At 37.2% G+C, this 15,888-nt stretch overlaps 2 protein-coding genes across 3 annotated transcripts in view; both read left to right on the forward strand.

Annotated features, from left to right (window-relative positions):
• LOC131353012 (tumor necrosis factor receptor superfamily member 14-like) overlaps positions 1-1,389 on the forward strand; it is a 66,166-nt gene extending 64,777 nt beyond the window's left edge. Inside the window, exon 11 of the mRNA XM_058389668.1 lies at positions 1,352-1,389. Coding sequence (XP_058245651.1) covers positions 1,352-1,382 — 31 coding nt within the window. The 3' untranslated portion in view covers positions 1,383-1,389. The remainder of the gene's footprint in view (positions 1-1,351) is intronic.
• Positions 1,390-7,129: 5,740 nt separating this feature from the next.
• LOC131353016 (tumor necrosis factor receptor superfamily member 14-like) lies at positions 7,130-14,318 on the forward strand. 2 transcript variants are annotated; one of them, XM_058389679.1, is made up of 9 exons: positions 7,130-7,534; positions 8,836-8,925; positions 9,271-9,396; positions 9,483-9,638; positions 10,316-10,400; positions 10,513-10,647; positions 10,827-10,843; positions 11,425-11,483; positions 11,571-14,316. In XM_058389679.1, the coding sequence occupies exons 1-9, from the start codon at positions 7,498-7,500 to the stop codon at positions 11,616-11,618; spliced, it is 753 nt and encodes a 250-aa protein (XP_058245662.1). In that variant the 5' UTR covers positions 7,130-7,497; the 3' UTR covers positions 11,619-14,316. The 2 variants fall into 2 exon arrangements, with proteins under 2 accessions (XP_058245662.1, XP_058245663.1); XM_058389680.1 differs by having other exon boundaries at positions 10,977-14,318.
• Positions 14,319-15,888: the final 1,570 nt, after the last annotated feature.

Here is a 15,888-nt window from a genome sequence, read left to right on the forward strand (position 1 = left end):
CCTTTGCCCCACCCCTTCAGGAAGAGAAGCGCTTCCGGAACGCAGTCATATTGTGGCTCTCAAAGAATCTACATTGTTTCTAGTAGTAAATGTATAAACCTATGGTAACTGAGATCCCTGAGAGACAATAAGGCATCTTTCTGCTGAGAAACAGAGAAAGCGTGGAGAAAGCGTGCCAAAACGCGCTGGGCCAATCAAAGTGTCGCTAAGCTCTTCACCCTCCGGCAGAAGACCTCAGCGGAAAGCCAGGCTCCGCCGGCCTGCTGCTGCCACGACCCTTTTTTGGCCTCGGAATGGCCCCCAGAGAGGATTTCGTCGCCTATTCCACACTCCTTCAAGGAAATCCAGGCTTAGTTGACTCTTTTCTTGCTATTTTCTGTTCTCTCTTTATGCTCGCCTGAGTTCTTTTCTTCCCTACCTTAAGTTTAACTTGGTAATTAAATCTTTGGTGTCAACTTGCTCCCTGGCTGTGTGTTCTCTGTCCTGTCTCAGTGCACTACACTGTATCACAGCAACATCCTGAAGCATGTCCATTGGATATATTCTGATTCAGGACATCACTGGTGTGGCGTCTTTGACAGAGTCAGGAGTTTACTAATACACTGTGGGATTGTTTATTTCACTTAGACAGTTCTTTAAATAGATGATCATGAAGATTATTTCACTATTATCTACGTTAGGGATATCCAGCCATAGCCACAAATTGCCAGTGTGGGTGCAGGTTTTCATTCCTACTAAACAGAAATCTATGAAAAGCAAAATCAGCTCTTTAAACAGGATCAGGAATCGGGTGTGGCTCCTGCTAGATTGGAACCAAATCCTGCACTGAACCTTGGAGTTAAGTTTGGTCACCCTTGAATTAACCCATCCATCTCCAGTAGCCTCTTTATTCTTGTCTTGGTGGGTCCCTAGAGTAGCCACTTCACCTTCTGGTATGTTTACTAGAGGTGAGAGAAAAAGCCTTTATGGAGAGATCACTGACAGGACTGAACCTGTGCACTGCACATCTTTTGAAATAGTAATTTTCTTCAATGATTAGCAGTGATGATTTGCCAATTACCTAATTACTAAGCTGTACTCCTAGTTCTGGTGAAATTACATTTGTCTAAAACTACACAAAATAAGTTAAAGATTTTGTTATTGCCTACATTTTTAGTTTTAAAATATGTGATTTTTGTATATAAATAATATAATCCAAAACCTATGTATTTAATAATTTAATCTTGTGAAAAGTAAATCAGTTTTGATCCATATGTGTATATGTAACTAATGTTTGTGTCTTGACAATAATTATTCTAACCTTTGCTAACTTGTAAGTATATACATACCTTAAAAAATTGTCTCCGAACAGGTATCTGTGCTGCCCTCACATTTGGAAGTAAATGCAGGCAAATGAATATCCATCATCAGCATCTGGAGAATGCTGTCCTATGTGTGCCATAGGTATGGCATGGTGCTACTTTTGTAATAAATTCATGCTATTAAATAAAAGAAAGTACAGCTAAGTAAGAGGTGCAAAGTTATTAACAGATAAAATTAATCCATCTTCAGTAAATGCTTTATCCTGGCTGGGGTTATGGTGGATCCAGTGATAAATCGGGGGAACATTGGGTATATTGCAGGTTATATACCCTGGATAGGATGTAAGTTACCTCCCATTAGGGCACCTTATTCACAACTTGGGGGCAAATGGATCTAAATGTAGGCAAAGTGAATATCTATCAGCAGCTGGAAAATGTTATCTTTTGTGTGCAGAAGGTATGACATGGTGATACTTTTGTAATAGAATCATGCTTTTAAGTAAAATGAAGTACAGTGAAATAAGAGCTATAAAGTTATTAACAAGTTCAAAATTCATTCATAAATTCCTGATCCTGGCCAGGGTTATGGTGGATCCAGAGTCAATCAAGTGAACACTGGGTTTAAGGCAGGGATATACCCTGGATAGGATGCCAGTTACCTTTACTTTAGGGCACCTCATTCACAACTAGGGTCAATTTAGAGACAATAATTCAACTCAATTCAATGAAAACATAATATGGTTAAATAATTAGTTTCATCTGAAATCTAACAATGTTTCTCTTCAGTGATTTATCTGGCATTTCCCCCCATTGTACATTGATGTAAAGCAAAATCTTGCTTTTGTTGATATTTTTCTCATGCTCACAGCTCTTTAAAGTAGATCTTATGTAGATGATTTTATGATGACTTTTTCACATATTTGACTTCTCATATGTTTTTTATCAGTTCATATTCCCTGTGTAAGAACTGTCTTTATTATTTCATCATGAATGCATACTGTAAGCTGATATATATTTATACTACAGATCATAAATGTTATTAGTACTTTCGTCAAGGAAAGAAATTCAGAAAACAGAATTACCAGCTGTCTAACCAGATTGTAACATGGAACACATGGTGCATGAGAAAACATAAGTTACTCCACAATGATTTTCTGTTTCCACCAGAAAATCTAAACCACCAGCTCTACGAAAGGGCAAATAAGACAGTGTTTTTGGAAACCCAAAAAAAGAGCAGTGTTTTTGCTTTGATTAGTGCCCACTTTACAGGTCACTGACTCCTCTAGATAGAGAAGAATTGCCCAGGACATTACTTTAATTTTTCTTTACAATTTTTAATAATGGATTTAATGATGCTGTATGAAATGTTCAGAGAGTTTAAGGGTTTGTTTTGTCAGAATTATCCTATTTAGTACTTTATGTTGGAAGTGTTTCAATAGCTCCCCCTGATTCTTATTATTGAAGTATGTTCACTAATATACTCTGGACCAGGAACAAGAAGAAAGAAGATCATGTTATACATTCATTCAGATTCATTTATCATGTTATACATTTCATTCATTATTTTTGACTTCTGAAATTTGTTACATCTGATTTTAGAATTCATTTTTCATTCATCAAATTTCTTATAATGCTAATTTTGTATGTGATTGAAACAAGCATTAAACTGATTTGTAGCACTTTTTTTCTATATGTAAACACACGTTTACTTAAAATTGAATTACTGTGTTCACTTTGCTAAGAGGATGGACATGGCTGTGGTTAACACTTATTTTCAGAAGAGGGAGGAGCATAGAGTGACTTACAAGAGTGGAGGTAGGAGCACACAGGTAGACTACATCCTATGTAGAAGAGGCAATCTGAAAGAGATTAGTGACTGTAAATTAGTAGTGGGAGAGAGTGTAGCCAGACAGCATAGGATGGTGGTGGGTAGGATAAATTTGATGGTCTGTAAGCAGAGGTCAAAGATAGAGATGGAGAAGAAAACCAAGTGGTGGAAGCTGAAAAAGGAGGAATGTTGTGAGGAATTTAGACAGAAGTTGAGGCAGGCTCTGGGTGGTCAGGTAGTGCTGCCAGATGACTGGGAAACTACAGCGGAAGTGATCAGGGAGACAGGAAGAAAGGTGCTGGGTGTGTCATCTGGAAGGAGGAAAGAAGATAAGGAGACTTGGTGGTGGAATGAGGAAGTTCAGGATAGTATTCAGAGGAAGAGGTTAGCCAAGAAGAAGTGGGACATGGACAGGACTGAAGAGAATAGACAGGAATACAAGGAGTTACAGCGCAGAGTGAAGATGGAGGTGTCTAAGGCCAAGCAGAAGGCATATGATGAGTTGTACACTAGGTTAGACACTAGAGAAGGAGAGAAGGACTTGTACAGGTTAGCTAGGCAGAGGGATCGAGATGGGAAGGATGTGCAGCAAGTTAGAGTTATTATGGATAGAGATGGAAAGGTGCTCACAAGTGAGGAGAGTGTACGGAGGAGATGGTAGGAGTACATTGAAGAGCTGATGAATGAGGAAAATGAGAGGGAACAAAGAGTAGAAGGGGTGAACTCTGTGGAACAGAAAGTAGATAAGATTAGAAAGGATGAAGTCAGGAAGGCTTTGAAGAGGATGAAAAGTGGAAATGCAGTTGGTCCTGACGACATCCCGGTGGAGGTCTGGAAGTGTCTAGGAGAGGCGGCAGTGGAATTTTTAACTTTAATTTTTAATTTTAGTTTGTTTAACAGGGTTTTAGAGAGTGAGAAGATGCCTGAGGAATGGAGAAGAAGTGTATTAGCGCCGAACTTTAAGAATAAGGGGGACATGCAGAGTTGCAGCAACTATAGGGGGATAAAGTTGATGAGCCATACAATGAAGCTATGGGAAAGAGTAGTGGAAGCTAGGTTAAAGAAGGTAGTGGAAATCTGTGAGCAGCAGTATGGCTTCATGCCCAGAAAGAGCACAACAGATGCAATTTTTGCTCTGAGAATCTTGATGGAGAAGTATACGGATGGTCAGAGAGAGTTGCACTGTGTGTTTGTAGACTTGGAGAAAGCATATGACAGGGTGCCAAGAGAAGAACTGTGGTACTGTATGAGGAAGTCAGGAGAAGCAGAGAAATATGTCAGAGTGGTGCAGGACATGTATGAGAGGAGCAGGACAGTGGTGAGGTGTGCTGTAGGGCAGACAGAGGAGTTCAAAGTGGAGGTGGGACTGCATCAGGGATCGGCTCTGAGCCCCTTCCTGTTTGCTATGGTGATGGATCAGTTGTCAGAGGAGGTCAGACAGGAGTCTCCTTGGACAATGATGTTTGCAGATGACATTGTGATCTGTAGTGAGAGCAGGGAGCAGGTGGAGGAAAACCTGGAGAGGTGGAGGTTTACACTGGAAAGAAGAGGAATGAAAGTCAGTCGTAGTAAGACTGAGTACATGTATGTGAATGACAGGGAGGGAAGTGGAACAGTAAGATTACAGGGTGAAGAGGTGAAGAAGGTACAGGAGTTTAAGTACTTGGGGTCAACAGTCCAGAGTAATGGAGAATGTGGGAAAGAGGTAAAGAATTGAGTGCAGGCTGGTTGGAATGGGTGGAGAAAGGTGTCGGGAGTTCTGTGTGATAGAAAAATTTCAGCAAGAATCAAGGGGAAGGTGTACAAGACAGTGGTGAGACCAGCCATGCTGTATGGTTTAGAGACAGTATCACTGAGACAGAGGCAGGAGTCAGAGCTGGAGGTAGCAGAGCTGAAGATGTTGAGGTTCTCTTTGGGAGTGACACGGTTGGACAGGATTAGGAACGAGTACATCAGAGGGACAGCTCATGTTGGATGTTTGGGGGACAAAGTCAGAGAGGCCAGGTTAAGATGGTTTGGACATGCCCAGAGGAGGGAGAGTGAGTATATTGGTAGGAGAGTGTTGGACATGGAGCTGCCAGGCAGGAGGAAAAGAGGAAGGCCAAAGAGGAGGTATATGGATGTAATAAATGAGGTTGAGGATGCAGAAGATAGGGATAGGTGGAGAGAGATGATTTGCTGTGGCGACCCCTGAAGGGAAACGCCGAAAGAAGAAGAAGAAGATTAATCCTGAGAATTTAAAACAATAACCATCCTAAAACACCTGCACTATTTTACTACATTTATGTCATCCTGTTGGGAATGTTACTTGATTCTTTTGAATTTATTCTGTACCCAAAGCCTACTTAAACTTTTTGAGGTATCAAAACTGGTTTCTATTTGGTTGAAATATGGAAGTTATTGACAATGACAAACTTCACATTTTTATACCTTGAAACTCTGAATTTCTGATTTTTTATACCTTGGAATTTTCCATGGTCATTTTTAATGATTTTAACTTTCTATGATTACTATGTCACTTCATTTGTGGCAGAAAGCATTCTTGTAGCATTTAACAAGCTAATATTATTGATTAAATCTATGCCATGTCAATTAGATCTGGAAAACAGCATGTCCTTATTCAGCTAAATACAAATTTATATACTACTCATTAACACAGCAATAAGCATTAACCTGGTAGTTACCTCACTTCAGTCCTTGACTACAGTGTACTATTATGAATGGTCATTTGACTGTAAGTCGGGTTGGACAACTTGAACCCAAATGCTTTTTCCTTTTAAAGTTGTTTGTAAACTACTTACAACTTTTATAGTGTGTATAAAAACTAATATGTTCAATTCCTGTGTACATTTTTCTTTGTTTTTTTTATATGTTACTCTACATCATAGTGCTGTTAAATGTTTGAATCTGATTGGACTGAAGGCATGAGTGTAGTGTGAATGGATATGTTTCTTAATATTTATAAATTCCATTAAAATAACAACTTATGATGTCTACAGTCTTGTTACATAATTTGTCCTTTGCTTGTCTATCATACCCATTTATCCATCTATCAATATATCAATATATCCGAAGCATATACATTAAAGATGTTCATTTATGACGGAACATGGTGGAATCTAAGCAAACAGAAAGGAAGCAAAGAGGAGAGAGTCCCTTAACGTCTAAAATTCTGAATAAATCTAGACCATCTGTCGACAGAAGATGGTGCGAGCAACTTTTTTTGTTGTTGATGATAATTAGAATAGCGAATTAGCTAGCTAGTGCCAAAATATGTGGAGTGTTGTTAGCTAAATTATGACATATTTTCCAACCTTATTCTGAGTTCATGTTTTTTTCTCTAAACAGGAATACAAAATAGTCTACAAGGCAGCGTTTCTCTGCCTCTTCATAGCTACATGTGCACTTCCAGACAAAAACACAGTTATTATTATTATTATTATTATTATTATTATTATATTCCGTACAAGGCTTACAATAGTAGTATTTAAGTAGAAGCACCCACAGTCATGGCACAGTTAAAATAACAGAAACCACACTTTTTTATTTTTAATGATTAGATAACAGCCTAAATGTTCACTTGTGCAGATGTTCCTAATAAAGTGGATGATGAGTGTCCTAGGAAGAGGACAAAAATAACCTTACAGCATTTCTCATGTAATCATCTTCAGTCATCTTATATACCTGTCCCTGTATTCTTTTATATCCTTGGAAACATTTCCTGCAGTTATCTTTTTGCCATCATGATTCCTGCTCTAGTTTCACTAAGAGCTACTTACAAAATGAATCATTCACCAGCTAAAGCCAAATGTATCTTAATACGACAAAGCAGGAAAACTGATGGTAGATTAAAAAAAAAAAAAAGACTGTGGATGATGAACAGACTAACTGTAAGTCCTAAATGGTCACACTACCTGAAAGACTTCTCTTAAATTCTACAGTCACAAATTAATTCATATACCTTTAAAACTGCCGTGTTTTAGTTATTCTGCTTGATGTAATTTCCGGACTTCGCCCCGCTCCTTCCGGAATAGAAGTGCTTCCAGAAAGCACTCTTTTTTTTAATGGATAACAAATAATTCTACGTTGTTATTAATTATATTTTAACTATGCAACCCAATAGTTACTGTGGTTAAACTGGTTACAGAAAAAAGTATTCCGACGATCGAGACCCAGACAGAGAAAGGCATCTCTCTTTTAAGAAACATTCATCGCGACTAAAGCAGAAAATGGAGGACTGCATCGTGAACGGGGAATGAAAAGTACATCGTGAAGTTGAATGAAAAGTCCAGCTAGAAGACACGACGGCGTCCAGTCTGTGACCACACGGTTCACTGACCTGCTCCAACTGTGTGGTTCGACAGAATAATGATATCCGCCTTTCTGACATGTTTATACATATTAGGTAGGCAGGGTGTGACCTGCTTACGGTCCGCGTTATATCTGTACTTTGTTCACAACACTTATTGTAAATTCACTACTTTATAATTATACGAACGAATAAATTATACTAATGTTTACTTTAACGCCAAAGATAAACGCGAGACCTGTTTAGTTATAACGAGAAAAGTTTATAGTACATATATGAGTATAGTTTCAGTTTCAAGTTTTTCAGTATCGACTATCACAAAATGGCGCCTATTGTTTATATAAGGCTTAATTATGGACAGTAAGATCCCAAGTGTTACATAATGCTACATAATCCACACCCCAATCTGTCTTTCTCCTTATCACGCAGTTTGTATGTCATTACAGCCTAAAATGTTAATATGTCATTAATATCCTATCATATGTCAGTAGTGCCGAAACGCATATAGAAATATAGAAACTTGTGTTCAGGCTGTTATTACCGTGCGTAGGAGGCTCATTAGGATGGTCCTGAAGATGTAAATGATTTGATTTTTGTGCTATGTGTGCTATTTAAAGCATCTGTACCACAATGATAGCCTGAAGCCCGGCCTTCGGGTTTGTGTCACCTAGACAGTTACTTATATAGATGATCAGGAAGACTTTGCACATTGCAGAACCATTCATTCTCTGTAAAGTATGCATAAATTTCTCACCACAGCTGGCAACAATTTCACTCCAATAGGTTTCTTTTTACTGTTTCCATTATGCCTGCAATCTATCATAGTAATATTTGAAACCACCTTATCCTTCTCATTTTACGAGATTTTAAAATCTACTGCGACTGAAAATGTTTTTAAAAGAAAACCCACCAATTCAGCAATTTTAGCGCTGCAGACGTATTTAAATATTGCTCAGGAAAGAGAAATCCATTCAGATATCCAGACACAGAAGCCACGTGATGTTGACTAGTGTAAATGTCCTGATTGGCTCATGATCTGATCTATACACATATATGTATAAAATAACCTACAGAGGTAAACTAGACAAATTTTTTTTACTCTTTCTGTGGTTTCTCAACATGTAACTTGCGTTTTACGTCAGCTTACAGCGAATTCTGGAAGATACAGTGGTGAAACCACATTACATAAGAATTTCAGAGTATATTTGTTGCATTTAGAAAAAAAAATTGTGTATACTCTATAACAAGGTTAAAGAGGTTCTCAAAACATATGTATTCAACAGTTTAAGTATTGTGTATATGTAGCTAAAGTTTGTGTCTGGACTTAAAACATTATTCTAACTTTCACTAGCTTGTAAAGTATATACATACATTAACAAAACATTGTCTCCAATCAGGTATCTGTGCTGCCCTCACATTTGGAAGTAAATGTGGACAAAGTGAATATTCATCAGCAGCTGGAGAATGCTGTCCTATGTGTGCTATAGGTATGACATAGTGATACTTTTGTATTAGAATCATGCTACTGAGTAAAAGACAGTACAGTTAAATAAGAGCTATGAAGTTATTAACAGGTATTTTATTTAGTAGTATAGTAGTTTATTAATTATTTGAAGGTTATCCAATCAATCAGCATTTTTTCTATTTAAATGTCTTTAATGAAAACATAATTTGGTTAAATATTCAGTTTCATCTGAATTTTCTTCTCCTGCTCACAGCTCTTTAAAGACAGTCTTATATAGATGATTTTATGATGACTTTTGTGGTGAATTCTGTCACATAACTGTCTTTTAATCAGTTTCTCATCAGTTCATATTGTCTCTGTTCTGCAGGGTTTGTGGTTCGGGAAGACTGCAGAAGTGATTCCAGTACAATATGTACCTCTTGTTCAAAAGGAACATTTATGAATAAAACTAATGGGAACTTCAGCTGTTTTCAGTGTAAAACCTGTGAAAATGGTAAATATCATTCTTCCTGTTTGTATTTAATTCTTTTTTCAGTCATTTAAATCTGACTATTTTCTTATCTCATGTTCTCCATCTAGGCCTTCATATTTCACAAGACTGTACACCAGTAAATGATACAGTGTGTGGGGTGTTGGATGGATATTATTGCATGCAATATTCAGATGACAAAAGAGATTGTTTATATGCAATTAAACATAGTAAATGCAAACCAGGGGAACAGATAAAAAATCCAGGTGGGTACTAAAGCATCAGTCCTTTCTCTGATCACTGTCACATTGAAAAAGGTGCCACTCTGAGTCAGACACTTACGTCCCTAGTAAAAAATTACATGTTCATAGAGCAGTGTTTGGTCAAGTAATGGGAACTTGAAAAATGTATCCGAAATAAGAGTGTTTGGCCATTGCAATTTAAATAACCTAAAGGTCATCACAAGTACAGATCATAGATTGAATAAGTGAACAGTAGCTACTTTCAATAGCACTCACATTTTATATTTAATACAATTCCCTGAAAATCTAATAACATTCAAATTTGGACAAAGTGTTAAAACATCAGATGAATCAATTAAAACATTATTTTTTTAATAAAACATAAGGTTAAATATGTGCAGCACAGTGAGATTTTAGCCACAGGACTTTGAACCACTGCTTCCTTACTAGATGCCAAAGTGGAAATTGCTCCTGTTTTGTTTGTGCCCATATTCAACATTGAATTTCTTTGCATGTCACACAGTGGTTGTTAATGCCTTATATGAATGTTGATTTATGGTCTTTGCAGTTTTTCATAAATAATGCTTCTTTTTAGAAATTAAAATTGCCCTATAAGTCAGTTTCCAGTGTACCAGTAAAAAGGGTTAAACACAGATGAATGGTCTGTTTGAAAAAGTGTGGTGTGTTTTCATTATTTACAGGCACAAAGATCTCAGATACAGTTTGTGAGCCCTGTCCCTCAGGGTTTGACTCTCCTGAAGGTGTGAACTGCTCTAAATGGACTGAGTAAGTCATTTCTAGTTTATATAAGCTGTAATATTTTTGTTTGCATGGTCCATTCTTTACCTTTCAGAGTGTTTTTCTTTGTGTAAAAGTTTTCATGTTTCTTTTCTTCAAGCACTCCCATTAAAGATGTTCAGAGCAAACCAAGAAGGAACAGATATGGTCTCATAGCAGCTGTTCTCATGTACATAGTTCTTTTACTGTCACTTTTCATATTTTCATGTTTGAATCACCAGACAAAGATTCAGAGGTGAGATGTGCTCAGTATTTTTTCTTATTTCAAACACCACCTATCAGTTCAGTATGTTAAGTGGAAATCATGGTATCTGCTCAAATACCTAACATATCACTATACTACAATATTCATAACTATTGTTAGTGTTTGTTTTACATTAATTCTTTGCACTAATACACTTTCTTGTTTTGCAGGTTGCAGAACATTAAACGTAAGTTCACAAAAATGTTTAAAGGTTTTGAATCTTAAAATAAACTTTGTACAGTACTGCTTCAGCATTTCATCAAAACTACAGCTTGATCCTGGCTCTGTTCTTAGACACTTTTTTCTTGTTTTTCAAACAGAAATAAATCGCTGGTTCCATGCAGCTTTGTTTTGATGCACCTGATTCATATAATAGAAAAACTTTATTCAGAATTGACTTTACTTGAATTTTCTTTCCTTTTATATTTCCTTTTAATTTCTTCATATAATACATGCCAGCCAACAAGTCTCAAGTTAAGTTTTATTTTGGATGGTCACTGGTTCTGGTGATGTCTTTGTTCTATCACAGTTTGTTTCAGTTGAATAATAAAAGAAATTTAAATCTGGTGAATTTTATCCTGTAGAGTGAAATTATGGAAACCAGACTGAGATTCTCTTTGTTTTTTTTTATAACCTGCCTCTGCTGACGTAGCCCCATCTTTACACTCCTCTTCAAGTCATTATCAGTTTTGTTCTGGTTAAATGTATCAGTCAGATGAATCAGCTGTCTTTGTAGATCTCTTATTTCTTGTTTTTTTGTTCTTACAGAGTCCTGTATAGGAAACAAATCCTCACACTTCACAGTATGCCCCATCAACCAGTCCACTATAAGAGCTGCTTCTATTATTTCATCATGAATGCATAATGTAAGCTGGTTTATACTAGAGATAATAAATGTTATTACATTTTTCAAGGAAAGGAATTCAGAAAACAGAATCACCAGCTGTCCAACCAGACTGTAACATGGAAGACAAGATGCATGAGAATACATGAGTTACTCCACAAGGATTTTCTGTTTCTTACTGAGCTGCCAACTCTATGAAAGGGCAAATAAGACACTTTTTTGGAAACCCCAAAAAAGAGCAGCGTTTTTGCTTTGATTAATGCCCACTTCACGGGTCACAGACTCCTTTAAGCAGAACAGAATTGGCCAGGACTGTATTCTGTACAATTTTTTTTTTTTTTTGCTGTTTTGTTGGAACTGTTTTGATATACAGAACAAAAACAGAGTACAGGTGACATGGACAAACAGAGCTTAACACATTCTGGTACCTGATTCTTATTGTGGAGATTTATTCACTAACATACTGTGGACCAGGAACAAGAAGAAAGAAGATCATGTAATACTGCAAGATTCATTTAATTCATTTTTTTTAACTTCTGAAATCTGCATTTATAATTCATTTCTACTTTAGAGTTTCACTTTTTCATTCATGCAATCATGTTTACATTTTTATTTGCAAGTATTTGGGAAAATTATTATTTCCCTCCCACTTCAATACTCTGAGTTAAAATGTATTTCTTTTCTAATATTTCCTAACTTTTAACTCATTTAACTATAAATTGGTACACCCTATTTGCCCACTGACAAAGAAATGATCAGTCTGTAATTTTAATGGTAGGTGTATTTGAACAGTGAGAGGCAGAATAACAACAAAAAAAATCCAGAAAAACGCATTTCAGGAAAGTTCTACATTGATTTGCATTTTAATGAGTGAAATAAGTATTTGATTTGAGATTTGTCACTTATACAGGTAAGGAGCTGAGATTACAGTAGGAGCACTCTCGGGGAGTGCTCTTAATCTCAGCTCGTTACCTGTATGAAAGACACCCTGTCCACAGAAGGAAGCAATCGATCAGATTCCAAACTCTCCATCATGGCCAAGACCAAAGAGCTGTCCATGGATGTCAGGGACAAGACTGTAGACCTACACAAGGCTGGAATGAGCTACAAGACCATCTCCAAGCAGCTTGGTGAGAAGGTGACAACAGTTGGTGCAATTATTCCCAAATGGAAGAAACACAAAAGGATTGTCAATCTTCCTCGGTCTGGGGCTCCATGCAAGATCTCACCTCATGGAGTTTCAATGATCATGAGAACGGCAAAGAATCAGCCCAGAATTACACTGGAGGATTTTGTCAATGATCTCAAGGCAGCTGGGACCATAGTCACCAAGAAAACAATTGGTAACACTACGCCGTGAAAGACTGAAATCCAGTAGCGCCTGCAAGATCCCCCTGCTAAAGAAAGCACATGTACAGGCTCATCTGAAGTTTGCCAGTGAACATCTGAATGATTCAGAGGAGAACTGGGTGAAAGTGTTGTGGTCAAATGAGACCAAAATCCAGCTCTTTGGCATCAACTCAACTCACCATGTTTAGAGGAGGAGGAATGCTGCCTATGACCCCAAGTAAACCATCCCCAGGTGACAGGACAACTGCACTGCATCAAAGGGACGATGGACGGGGCCATGTACTGTTAAATCTTGGATGAGAACCTCTGCAAAGAGGAGTGGGCTGAAATTCCTTGAGATGTGAGATATGTGCAAACCTGGTGGCCAACTACGAGAAATGTCTGACATCTGATTGCCAACAAGGGTTTGCCATCAAGTACTAAGTCATGTTTTGCAAAGGGGTCAAATACTTATTTCACTCAAAAAAAATGCATATATAACTTTTTTGAAATGTATTTTTCTGGATTTTTTTGTCTCTTGCTGTTCAAATAAACCTACCATTAAAATTACAGACTGATCATTTCTTTGTCAGTGGGCAAATGTACAAAATCAGCAGGGGATCAAATAATTTTTTCCCCTCACTGTATGTGAGATTGTTTTTAGATGTAGAAACAAGCATTAAACTGTTTTTTTTTATGATTATTTGTTAATACATAAAATTGAAGTATTGTGTTCATTTATCCTGACAATTCAAAATGATAGCCTTCCTAAAACACCTGCACTATTTTACGACTCTCATGTAAGCCTGTTGGAAACGTTACTTTTGAGTTTACTCTTTTGAGTTTTTCTGTACCCAAGGCCTACTTAAACATTTTGAGGTATCAAAACTGGTTACTGTTTGGTTGATGTAACCAAGAGATATGGAGGTTATTGACAACAACAAACTCCACATTTTTATACCTTGAAACTGTGGTTTTCTGAATTTTTATAACTCTGAATTTTCCATGGTCATTTAAAAAAAAAAAACCTTTTTAAATGAACAAATCACTTCAAAAAGCTTTCAATGATGACTATATCACTAGAACCATTCTTGTAGCATTTAACAAGCTAACCTCATTGATAAAATCTGTGACAAGGAAATTAGATCTGGAAAACAAATTTACATACTACTCATTAATACAACAGTAAGTGTTAGCTTGATAGTAACCACACCTCAGTCCTTCACTACAGCAATATTATACTACTGTGAATAATGAGCTGACTAAGTTAGGTTGTACAATTTAAACCCAAATGATTTTTTCTACTAAAATTGTGAACTACTCACAACCTTTTTCTAGTGTGTATGAAAACTAATATGCCTTTCAATTTTCATGGACGTTTTTTCTTTGTTTTTTTTATGTTGCTTTTCGTCACAGTGCTGTTAAATGTTTAAATCTGCTTGTGCTTTAGTCAGAGGTGTAGTGTGAATGGGTATGCTTCTTGATATTTATAAATTTCATTTAATATGGCTTAGGAGTGTGTTTATGAGAATTTTTGACCATTCCTCTAGAAGTGCATTTGTGAGGTCAGACGCTGATGTTGGACAAGAAGGCCTGGCTTGCAGTCTCCACTCTAATTCATCTCAAAGGTGTTTGGGTTGAGGTCAGGACTCTGTGCAGGCCAGTCATGTTTCTCCACACCACACTAGCTCATCCATGCCTTTATGGACCTTGGGTTGTACACTGGTGCACAGTCATGCTAGAACAGGAAGGGGTCAACCCCTTCAAACTGTTCCCACAATGTAAGTTGGGAGCATGAAATTGCCCAAAATGTTTTGGTTTGCTGAAGCATTAAGAGTTATATTCAACATCTGAATTCAATGATTTGGAGGGGTGTCCCAAAACTTTGTGTGTATATATATATAATGTATACACACAATATATATAATGTGTGTGTGTGTATATAAAACATAATGTCATCATTCACCAGCAAAACTGCAGCTACATTGAGGTGATGCTAAATATAACTATGTGACAAAGCAAGAGAACTGATGGTAGATAAGTTAAAGTCTCAGAAACACTCTGGTTGGTGCAGACTTTCTATAAGTCAGTTATCCTAAATTCTACAGTCAGAGAATTTTACCGCAAAATACAAACGCTAATACTTTTTAGTTCCAACGCGAACATGTGAGCAGTACATATATGTAGTTTCGGTTTAATTTGTTTTAATGTCGACTGTCATAAAATGGCATCTCCAGGACCCCAGGATTCAGACCCAGGACCTTCATGCTGTGAGGCAACAGTGCTAACCACTAAGCCACCGTGCTGCCCCCATCAAATATGTGATTGGATTTTGAATCGGATCTCAGAAACAAAAAAGGCCATTTTCATTATTTCAATTTTAGACTCGGATCAAAAATACGAAATGGAAAAATGGGCTGCTGGACCAAATCTGATTTTAACATTTAATTTGTCGGGTTTACGAGACCCGGTTTGATTGTCAGTTGAAAAACAAAAGAACAAAATGATACATGGATTGAAAAAAATAACTCAGTGCATATTCAAAACAGTGGTTTTGATCATCATAAAAAAAATCAATTCACTGAGATTTTAGAATTTATTCACCTCAGAAGACTAAACAAATAACTTGCCTGCACTAATGTGAAGGGTGATACTGAGGTCTGGCTCAAAAACAGCGGCTTTGATGCGCAAGATGTAGGTGAGAGTCACTTAGTCTCGTCCTCACGCGGTTCTTGTTAATGTTCATAACCGAGAATGTTTATACTTTTCTATAATGTTTATACTGGTTATAGCTTGTCGTAGTTTGCATGTTTGCCCCTTGATATTGAATTACTTGAAAACAGCCACAGTCTCTTGGCAAATTAGGCAGACACAGCTGTTTCGTAGTTCAGTGAAAAAAATACTCCAATTCCACTTGTCCTGGAAGCGGCGGCCCTCGCGGTCAACTTTCCTTTTTTTAGTTACAGTCGCCATTATAGAAATGGGCTGGGAAGGATCACACAAGGGTCACGCGGCGAGGGTGTGGCCACAGGCCTATTGCCATCTTCTGGTGAAATATA

The sequence above is a fragment of the Hemibagrus wyckioides genome, linkage group LG05 (assembly GCF_019097595.1).
Source record: "Hemibagrus wyckioides isolate EC202008001 linkage group LG05, SWU_Hwy_1.0, whole genome shotgun sequence".
In the NCBI taxonomy this organism is placed as follows: domain Eukaryota; kingdom Metazoa; phylum Chordata; class Actinopteri; order Siluriformes; family Bagridae; genus Hemibagrus; species Hemibagrus wyckioides.

What these genes read in the sequence shown, in the direction of transcription:
- LOC131353016 (XM_058389679.1), top strand. Translation starts at nt 7,498, where the DNA reads ATGATATCCGCCTTTCTGACATGTTTATACATATTAG. An exon ending in CTGTCCTATGTGTGCTATAG is followed by an intron (nt 8,926 to 9,270) that starts GTATGACATAGT and finishes TCTGTTCTGCAG; the next exon opens with GGTTTGTGGTTCGGGAAGAC. An exon ending in AACTGCTCTAAATGGACTGA is followed by an intron (nt 10,401 to 10,512) that starts GTAAGTCATTTC and finishes CTTTTCTTCAAG; the next exon opens with CACTCCCATTAAAGATGTTC.